This window comes from Entelurus aequoreus, linkage group LG01 (assembly GCF_033978785.1).
Source record: "Entelurus aequoreus isolate RoL-2023_Sb linkage group LG01, RoL_Eaeq_v1.1, whole genome shotgun sequence".
In the NCBI taxonomy this organism is placed as follows: Eukaryota; Metazoa; Chordata; class Actinopteri; order Syngnathiformes; family Syngnathidae; genus Entelurus; species Entelurus aequoreus.
In genome coordinates, this window is record NC_084731.1 from 75709802 (window position 1) to 75720875 (window position 11074).

Consider the following 11074-nt stretch of genomic DNA (forward strand, 5'->3'; position numbering starts at 1 on the left):
TTTAATGTTGGTCGTCATGGTGATACCTGTTTGAGAACCACTTCCATAGACACAGTAGAGTTGGAGTCATGTGACCACGTGAGCACCGACTGCACCCAGCCAGCAGGGGGTGGCGCGAACAGGTAAACTCTCACGTGAGCATGCGGGTGAAGAGGAGGACTCAGGACATGTTTGTCGTCACGTTTTATTTGAGGTAAAAGGTCGTGCGACTGACGTTTGGAGAGATCAAAGCCCTTCAGTCAGGAAGAACATGATTGACACGCGAGGATTTAAAAAAACAGCAGGAATAAAAAATACATTTTCACAATAAAAACTTCAGATCAAACATCAGAAAAACAGTCCATCCAAGATTCACGACCTTTGACCTTAACAACGTTCTCCTCACAGAGGCCGCACGCGTCTCGCCGCAAGACCACTTGGGCGTCGGCCATTCCCGGTGCGGCGACATGCTAACAGGAAGTGTCTCGTCCATCGCGACCGGCACAGCTAGCGATGGCGGCCACGACTTGGCAGGTAGCACTGTAGCTGTTAGCATGACAATGCTATTTTCTTAGGATGATGCAATGACACATGTTTACGTGTGTGCTAGCAGTGTTAGCAGTTAGCATCACATGGTTGTAGCATAAATCAAAAGGGGTGGAAACAAGTCAATGAAGCTAGCATGCTAACCAGCTGAAAAAAGCACCAAACTGCATGGTCGCCCCCTTCTGGAGAAGAAGGAACCTTACACATGACTTCCTGTCACCGCCCGTAACACGTTGCCATGACAACCGTTGTCGCCTTTCTCCCGTCCTGCCCTGGTCCGGGACGTCTCTCCTGTGTCCATCAGAAGGAGGTCACGCAGGTCATCTCGTCCGCCAGTTCCTCCTCGTCGCGGCCCGTCCTGATCGGCTCCTCGTCGCTGTAGAGCGCCGCGGAGTCGGCGGCGTTGTTGATCAATTCGTGGCCGGCGGACCCCAGCAGGTCGCTGGCGGCCGACTCCATCTCGTCCACGGTCATGTGACATGCGTCGGCGATCTCCCGCTTTGCGAAGGCCACAAACTTGGGGTCGCGTGCGTAAAGACCTAACCCTTCGGAAATGAGAACCTGCGGCGACAACAACAAGGATCACGCAATCCACTAGTCGGGTCTGATTATTTAGAACAATGATCATGCAATCTCCTTGTGGGACTGGTTATTTAAAACAATGATCATGCAAATGACTAGTTGGGTCTGGTTATTTAAAACAACAATCATGCAATCGACTGGTAGGGTCTGGTTATGTAGAACAACAATGATCATGCAATCGACTAGTTGGGTCTGGTTATTTAGAACAACAATCATCATACAATCGACTAGTGGGGTCTGGTTGTGTAGAACAACAATGATCATGCAATCAACTAGTCAGGTCTGGTTATTTAGAACAACAATGATCATGCAATCGCCTCGTCGGATTTGGTTATTTAGAACAACAATGGTCATGTAAACTGCTGAGTCAGGTCTGGTTGTTTAGAACAACAATGTTCATGCAATCAACTAGTCGGGTCTGGTTACTTAGAACAAAAATTACCATGCAATCGACAATTCAGGTCTGGTTATTTAGAACAACAATGGTCATGTAATCGCAGAGTCGGGTCTGGTTATTTAGAACAACAATGATCATGCAATCGACTAATCAGGTCTGGTTATTTAGAACAACAATGATCATGCAATCGACTAGTAGGGTCTGATTATTTAGAACAACAATGATCATGCAATCGACTAATCGGGTCTGGTTATTTAGAACAACAATGGTCATGCAATCGACTAGTAGGGTCTGGTTATGTAGAACAACAATGATCATGCAATCGACTAGTTGAGTCTGGTTATTTAGAACAACAATCATCATACAATTGACTATTTGAGTCTGGTTATTTAGAACAACAATCATCATACAATTGACTATTTGGGTCTGGTCATTTAAAACAACAACCATGCAATCGACTAGTCGGGTCGGGTTATTAAGAACAACAATGATCATGCAATCGCCTCATCGGATTTGGTTATTTAGAACAACAATGGTCATGTAAATTGCCGAGTCAGGTCTGGTTATTTAGAACAACAATGATCATGCAATCAACTAGTCGGGTCTGGTTACTTAGAACGGGGGACGGCGTGGCGAAGTTGGTAGAGTGGCTGTGCCAGCAATCGGAGTGTTGCTGGTTACTGGGGTTCAATTCCCACCTTCTACCTTCCTAGTCACGTCCGTTGTGTCCTTGGGCAAGACACTTCCCCCTTTGCCTCTGATGGCTGCTGGTTAGCGCCTTGCATGGCAGCTCCCGCCATCAGTGTGTGAATGTGTGTGTGAATGGGTGAATGCGGAAATACTGTCAAAGCGCTTTGAGTACCTTGAAGGTAGAAAAGCGCTATACAAGTATAACCCATTTATTTATTATTATTTATAACAACAATGACCATGCAATCAACAATTCAGGTCTGGTTATTTAGAACAACAATGGTCATGTAATCGCCGAGTCGGGTCTGGGTATTTAGAACAACAATGATCATGCAATCGACTAGTAGGGTCTGATTATTTAGAACAACAATGATCATGCAATCGACTAATCAGGTCTGGTTATTTAGAACAACAATGGTCATGCAATCGACTAGTAGGGTCTGATTATTTAGAACAACAATGATCATGCAATCGACTAATCGGGTCTGGTTATTTAGAACAACAATGGTCATGCAATCGACTAGTAGGGTCTGATTATTTAGAACAACAATGATCATGCAATCGACTAGTCGGGCCTGGTTATTCAGAACAACGATGATTATGCAATTGATGAGTCGGGTCTGGTTATTTAGAACAGCAATGGTCATGAAATTGCTTAGTCGGGTCTGGTTATTTAGAACAACAATGATCATGCAATCAACTAGTCGGTTCTGGTTATTTAGAACAACAATGGTCATGCATTAACCTATTCGGGTCTGGTTATGAAGAACAAAAATGATCATGCAATCGCCTAGTCGGGTCTGGCTATTTAGAACAACAATGATCATGCAATCGACTGATCGGGTCTCGTTATTAAGAAGAACAGTGATCATACAATCGCCTCGTCGGGTCTGATTATTTAGAACAACAATGGTCAGGGACTCGCCGTTTCGGGTCTGGTTATTAAGAACAAAACTTATCATGCAATCGCCTAGTAGGGTCTGGTTATTTAGAACAACAATGATCACGCAATCGACTGATCGGGTCTGGTTTTTAAGAAGAACAATGATCATGCAATTGACTAGTCGGGTCTGATTATTTAGAACAGTGATCGTGCAATCGCCTACTCGGGTCTGGTTATTTCCTGCTAGTCGGGTCTGGCGGTCGCTTACCGCCTCCACCAGGCTGTCAGCTGAGCCTCTTTTCTCGCCGAAGGGAGCGTTGAGCTGAGAAGGAACTCTGAGGGTGGTGTAGGCTCTGTAAGGGGGCGGGGCTAAACCAGGCAATGACATAATCAGACAAGAGATTGGCGGTGAGGATCTAAGAGTGTCGGGCCTCACCTGCTGGGTCGCCGTACCAGGCGGGTGTGGGAGCCGCGCCGGTCACGCTGATACCTGGTGGTGGAAACACAACATTGCACGTGGTGCCGCATGACACGACATGTGTTCCTTACCTCTTCCTGCTTCCTTCTTGCAGTCCCCGCCCCCTCCTGTCCTAACCCCTCGCTGGCCCCAAGGGGGGCTGCCCTCCTCCTCCACCAGGATGAGAGGCGCGTACAGGAGGCGCCCGCGGCGAGGGCACGGATTGGCCCACGACGCGGAGGACGCCGCCGAGGAGCGACCGGACGACTGATGAGATTCGTAACTGCCATACGTCTGCTGGAGACAGGAACGTGTGTGTGTGTGTGTGTGTGTGTAAAGACCAGATGCATGTGTGTGTGTGTGTGTGTGTGTGTGTGTGTGTGCGTACCTGAGTCCGAGCGCGGCGTGGGGGGGAGGTGGGGTGGTACGTCCCCGGCAGGGGTAAGTCGTCGCTGCTGCCCTGACGTCTCAGACACTGGATGTTAAACGACGGCTTTCGACCTGGCGGGCACAAGACGCTGTCAGCCATCTAGGATGATGATGTCATCGAGGCCAATAGCTCACCTGTGGGCGTGGCCGGAAGAAGGCGCCGCCGCGTAGTCCTCCTGCCCTCGCCGTGGTGGCCGTAAGGGGCGTGGCCATCGTAGTGCAGAGGAGGCTCATCGGGGTAATACCTGCAAAACACACACATTTAAATGTACACACAGACACACACACACACACACACACACACACACACACACACACACACACACACACACACACACACACACACACACACACACACACACACACACACACACACACACACACACACACACACACACACACCTGTCTGGAGAGGTGAGGCTGTCGACGTCCTCCTCTCGGCTGTAGTACGCCGTGTCTCTGGAACCGTCCATGTCTCCATTCCTCCAGTGTCTGTCCCTGGACTCCCTCCTGTCAATCACAGCCCAATCAGCAGCCCCTAGTGGACCTTACAGGAACTACAGCAGGGGTGTCCAAACTTTTTCTACTGAAAAAATCAAAGCATGCGGGGGCCAATTTGATATTTTTCATCGTCATAATCAATACAATATATACATTTTTAACCTTTAGGGCTCCCCTCAAGGGGCGCTGTCATAAAAATGTAAAAAATAAGTCATATATACTTTTCATTCAATGCTTAAATGTCTAGATCATCTTCAGGTCTATCTGTCGATATAAAGTTATTATTTGTTATTTTTATGTTTTATGCCCTTTTTGTCAAAACTTTTTTTTAAATATCAGAATCAGAACCAGAATAGTTTTATTGCCATTGTTTGAGAACGGGTTCACAAACTAGGAATTTGTCTTGGTACAATCGTGCAAATATATGCTATATTTTACGCTACATGCTATATTTTCTCCAAATAATTTTTCAAAATGTAATATTCTATGTGAAGTAAATGGAGTCTTGAATATGTCAATAATTAATACAAAATAAACATTGATCATTATTATTTTTTGAGTAGTGACAGTTTAAAAAAAAATCCCACTAAACATCTTGGGGATCCAAAAGGGTCCCACTCATAAAAGCTTTTTTTTCTTCAACTCTTAAATCTTTAGATTGACTTCAGATCTATCCATCCACTATGAGCTTTTTATTTTTTTTATTTTATTTTTTTGTTTGTTTTATGTCCTAATTGTCAAAGAAAACTTAAAAAATATTTCAAAGTGGAATTTTTGATGTACAGTATTTAGAGCCCTAAACATGTCAATAATTCATAACAACATTGATTTTAATGTTTGTTTGTTTTTTAAGCAATGACAGTATAAATCAATAAAAAAACACAAAAATTATTGGGGATCCAAAAGGGTCCCACTCATAAAAGTGTTTAAAAATAAGCCATGCATTTTTTTTTACTTTCAACTCTTAAATCTCAAATTTCAAATATATTCATCAGTTATGAGTTTTTTATCTTTAAAAAAAAAATTGGTTTGTTTCATGCTCTTATTCCCATATATGACAAACACACTTAAATTGCAATATTTTCCCCAAAACTATTTCAAAGTGTAATATTTGATGTGAAGTAATTGGAGCCTCAAATAGGTCAATAATTCATAACAACATTGATTTTTATGCATTATTATTTTTTGAGCAATGACAAAAAACAGCCTGAATGGCAGCTTTGTGTTATCTAAGTCAACATTGCAACTTTTAATGGTTACATTTCACCTGTTTGTTATTTTTGACACTTTTTTATGTTTAAAAAAATATATTTTTATAATATTTTTAGAATGTCCTATCCCCATCATTATTTATTTCACAATCTACCTTCCATGTTTGTGATAGGACGGCCTCTTGTGGGCGTGGTCTACGAGGCCATTCCTGACCGAGGATCGGCGGCGGTGATGATTGACAGATAACCTCAGATTGTCCCGCCGCGACATGTCGTAGTCGCTGCCGTTGGACATTTTGGCGAGCGAGCCCACGCGATGGATCAGACCGCCGTTCAGCACGCCGCCGTCACCCACTACACCCCCCGGGCCTGTGGGTAAAAGGGGGCGGGGCTAAGTGAATCCACGCAGGAGGCCACCTTTGAAAAAGAGGGCATTACCTGTGGGCGTGGTCAGCATGGATCCTCGTCTGTCTCGGTGTGGCCCCCCTGTGTCCTCCTGCAGAGGCGGAAGGGCCGTGAGTGCATGTGAGTGCATGTGAGTGCATGTGAGTGCACGGTTAAAGAAGAAAGCCCACCTCTTCCTCATCCCTCATGGCGTCCTCCTCTTCCTCCTCCTCCTCCTCCTCCTCCCCTTCTTCCAGGTCTTCGTTGAGGGCCAAGCGCATCTCTGGACCAAGATCCTGCAGAGTCTTCAGACCGGCTTTGCACAGCTGCCGACACGCGCGGGTTAACACGTGCACGGCTAGAAAGTGCACGTGAGGACATGTGACTGACGCACCTGTATGGCTGACGGGTTGGTGGCTTCCGTCTCGACACTCAAACCCCCCCTCTCCTTCCTCTTGCGGAACTTGCGGAAGTAATCCTGGATCAGGAAGGTGGCGTAGAACTTCCCCACGGTCACTTCCTCCTCTGCAGGAAGCAGCACCATGGTAACAGTCACCTGTCATGTCACTTCCACACATCCTTCCTATACTGCTGATGCTTGTTTGTGACACTGAAGCAACTAGCATGCTAAGTCTAGCGCTAATGTTTGTACCTTCATGCGGTGGAATGACTTCATCCAAAAGTTTGGGTTTCATTCTCTTCCAGATCTTCTTGATGATCCCCCGCAGCTCCTCGTTCTCCTGGTCCGCGTTGCCTAGCGACAGCACAGCGCGTCAACAAGGAGGCCCGTGACCTCGGTCAGGACGCTTCTCGCCGCCGTACCTTCGGTCTTGATCTTCAGGGCCGTGCGCACCAGGGCAAACAGGGTGGCGTTGAAGGTCACCATCCCGTCTGAGTTGAGAGGCATGTTCATGGCGACCAGACGCTAACCACAACACGGAGGTTACATGTTACATCAGGACACAGAACATTACAAGTCTAAAGACAACAACTAAACCTTTACTCTGTATTGACATTTTACTAGTGAAACTTATTTCTACTCTTGTAATAAATATTGTTCGTTACATGTATGCTAGCTCTATGTTGTGACATGAATTTTACATATATGTTACATATGTAGCTTTAAGTTGTTACATGTATGTTACATATTTTTCATATGTAGCTTTGCGTTGTTACAAGAATGTTACATATGTAGTTTTAAGTTGTTACAAGAATGTTACATATCATTTAGATATGTAGTTTAATGTTGTTACATGAATGCTACACATATGTTACACATGTAGCTTAATGTTGGAACATGAGTGTTCCATATGCAGCTTTAAGTTGTTACAGGAATGTTAAATATATGTTACATATGTGGCGTTACGTTGTTACATGAATGTTACATATAAGTTAAATACATAGTTTTAAGTTGTTACATGAATGTTACATATATGTTACACATGTACCTTCATGTTGGTATATGAATGCTACATATATGTTACATATGTAGCTTCATGTTAGTACATGAGTGTTCCATATGTTACATATGTAGCTTTAAGTTGTTACAGGAATGTTACATATATGTTACATATGTAGCTTTAAATTGTTACATAAATTGGGCTGACCATATTCTGAAATCCCAAAAAGAGGACACATATATGCGTGCCAAGGCGGGCAGCACGCCAAGGCCGGGACTAGATAAAAATTTGCCAATGATACCCGAACTTGCTTTATAAATAATATATTTATTTAAATAAAGAATTTTTTCTCCTCTGTTGACAGCAGTGTTGGCGCTAGGAATTTTCAAAATGGGATCCCAGGGACCCCATCAAGTCATAAAAATGGGGTCCCACAGTAAATTTTTGGGGTCCCACTTTTTTGTAAGCGTTTTGAAAAAAAATTATAAACGTATGCATTATCCTGTTGTATCTCACATTCTACATTGTGTTTGGGAAAAAGGTTGTCATAAACGTTACTTAATTCATTAAAAAAATAATAAAAAAAATAAAACAATTTTGTATACATATGTAAATGTATTCAGTTATAAACATTCATTCACTTTCTTCTTTCCTTCATGGATCTAAACTTTACAGCTGCTGGTAGTTTTTTCTATGTTTTTATTTCAGAAGTTGTAGGTGTATTTATTTCAGTATAAAAGTGTAAAAAGTGTTTTGCTTCAGTCATGAAATGATGATAATGGTGTGCCAGGGCATACATACATTTTATATTTAACGCTTAAATCTCTGGAGTCTACATGAACTTCAGATCTATCCCTCATTTCAAAATGTTTTAATTTTTTTATGTTGTTTTTTTGTTTATTTGTTTTCCGCTCTTTTTTTGTCAAACAAAACTATGTTTTTAATGGCAAACACACAAAATATGCAAATTCTTCCACCCAAAATATTTTTCAAAGTGGAATATTTGATGTGAAGTAATCGGAACCTTGGATAGGTCAATAATTCATAATAACATTGATTTTGATTCAATATTATGTTTTGAGCAATGACAGTTTGAAAGAAAAAAAAACAGCTTTGTTTTATTAGTCAACATTGCAACTTTTTCTAAATTACATTTCACCTTTAAGCTTTTTTATTTCACTTTTGTTATGTTTTTGTTTATTTTAATAGTATTTTTAGAATGTGCCGTGGGCCTTTAAAACATTAGCTGTGGGTCGCAAATGGCCTCCGGGGCACACTTATGACACCCCTGCTATAGATAATAAAAAATTTAATCTGATAAATCTATCGATAAAAAGCAGAGCCTGTCGACGCATGCGCGTTTATCATAACGCACAGTCACCATCTCTGCTTCAGTAAACGATGACGGTGATGACGTCACTGTCAGTGAAGCTAACTTGTCAGCTACTTCTTCAAGAGACTCCTTTTGAATACTCCTCGCACATTAACACTTCAAAAGGCAAACAATTGCCCAGTTTTTTGACCTGCAAAGTATGTTTTTGGGGTGGAGGAGTCTGCTCAGGTGCTGGTTAACTTGAAGCTAACAGCTAACCTGTCTCCATCCTGTAACGATGTGGATCCAGCGGGAGATAAAAGTGAAGTTTCCATGGACTCACAAAAACTAAAATAACTCATTTACTGGAGTTAAAAATGTTGACTTTACACTCACCTAAGTGTTTGCCATGAAGTCTTTATTTTGACAGCCCCTCGCGGTAAACTTGTCTGAGTGCAAACTGAGGCAGTATTTGTCATTGATAAAACTTTTGGCGAGTCAAAATAAAAACGCAATAAACGTGGACGGAAATTTGACCCGGCAAATATAAACAAAACAAAACACTGGCGGGAAGCGATAATTGATACAATAAAAAAAAACAAGCAAACCGGGTGTCTTGTCTGTCTCTCCAATCCCTTTACCATGAATTGATTAACGTGGACCCCGACTTAAACAAGTTGAAAAACGTATTCGGGTGTTACCATTTAGTGGTCAATTGTACGGAATATGTACTGTACTGTGCAATCTACTAGTAAAAGTTTCAATCAATCAATCAATCCCTCGCTCTCTCGTTCTCTCTGTCTCTGCCCCTACCTCACGAATGCTGCTGCGTGCGCACACCTTCACAATTTGTTTTGTTTTTAACCCCTTCTTAACCCTGAACGTACATTGAAAATACACGCAACCCTAACTCAAAATACCCGGACATTTGAGGCATTTAAGAAACTCCGCCCGGACAGCCCCACAAAAGAGGACATGTCCGGGGAAAAGAGGACGTATGATCAGTCTAATGTAGCTTAATGTTAGAATATGAGTGTTCCATATGCAGCTTTAAGTTGTTACAGGAATGTTACACATATGTTTTACATATGTGGCGTTACGTTGTTACATGAATGTTACATATAAGTTACACATACAGCTTTAAGTTGTTACATGAATGTTACATATATGTTACACATGTAGCTTCATGTTGGTACATGAATGCTACATATATGTTAAACATGTAGCTTTATGTTGGTACATGAGTGTTCCATATGTCACATATGTAGTTTTAAGTTGTTACAGGAATGTTACATATGTAGCTTTAAATTGTTACATAAATGTTACATGTATGTTACACTCGTATGTGGCTGTATGTGTTTGCATGAATGCTACACATATGTTACATATGTAGCTTTATGTTGGTACATGAGTGTTCCATATGTTACAAATGTAGCTTTAAGTTGTTACATGAATGTTACACATGTGCAGCTTTAAATGGTTACATGAATGTTACATATGTAGCTGTAGTTTGTTGCAGGAATGTTACAAATATGTTACATATTTAGCTTTAAATAGTTAAATAATGTTACATATATGTTACACATGTAGCTCTATGTTGGTACATGAATGCTACATATGTCACCTATGTAGGTTTATGTTGGTACATGAATGTTCCATATGTAGCTTTAAATTGTTACATATATGTTACACATGTAGCTTTATGTTGGTACATGAATGCTACATATATGTTACACATGTAGCTTTGTTGGGACATGAATGCTACATAAATGTTACATATGTAGGTGTATGTGTTTACATGAATGCTACATACATGTTACATATGTAGCTTTAGGTTGGTACATGAGTGTTCCATATGTTACATATGTAGCTTTAAGTTGTTACATGAATTTTACATACATGTTACATATGTAGCTTTAAATTGTTACATAAATGTTACATACATGTTACACATGTAGCTTTATGTTGGTACATGAATGCTACATATATGTTACACATGTAGCTTTGTTGGTACATGAATGCTACATATATGTTACATATGTAGCTGTATGTGTTTACATGAATGCTACATATATGTTATATATGTAACTTTAAGTTGTTACAGGAATGTTACATATGTAGCTCTATGTTGTCACGTGATTGTTACATATATGATATATATATAGCTGTAAATTGTTAGATAAATGTTACATGAATTTTACATATGTAGCTTTAGGCTGTTACATGAATGTTACATACATGAAGCTCTGATTACCTTACAGGCGACTCTGTGAGGGCAGAGTTTTCCAAAACCAAGAGGAGGC

The 11074-nt window shown here is 41.5% G+C and overlaps 1 protein-coding gene across 2 annotated transcripts in view; it reads right to left on the reverse strand.

Annotated features, from left to right (window-relative positions):
* Positions 1-245: 245 nt before the first annotated feature.
* Positions 246-11074, reverse strand: part of LOC133657289 (voltage-dependent L-type calcium channel subunit alpha-1D-like) — a 59347-nt gene continuing 48518 nt past the window's right edge. The window contains exons 38-51 of one of the 2 annotated variants that reach the window (XM_062058443.1): positions 11026-11074; positions 6882-6984; positions 6712-6813; positions 6454-6584; positions 6251-6385; positions 6114-6171; positions 5831-6044; positions 4366-4473; positions 4099-4208; positions 3923-4035; positions 3627-3828; positions 3514-3567; positions 3346-3446; positions 246-1086 (exon numbers count right to left, since the gene is read on the reverse strand). The exon at positions 11026-11074 is cut by the window's right edge and continues 48 nt beyond it. In XM_062058443.1, coding sequence (XP_061914427.1) covers positions 826-1086; positions 3346-3446; positions 3514-3567; positions 3627-3828; positions 3923-4035; positions 4099-4208; positions 4366-4473; positions 5831-6044; positions 6114-6171; positions 6251-6385; positions 6454-6584; positions 6712-6813; positions 6882-6984; positions 11026-11074 — 1741 coding nt within the window. In that variant the 3' untranslated portion in view covers positions 246-825. Of the gene's footprint in view, positions 1087-3345; positions 3447-3513; positions 3568-3626; positions 3832-3922; positions 4036-4098; positions 4209-4365; positions 4474-5830; positions 6045-6113; positions 6172-6250; positions 6386-6453; positions 6585-6711; positions 6814-6881; positions 6985-11025 lie in introns of both variants that reach the window. The other variant, XM_062058435.1, reaches the window with a different exon arrangement.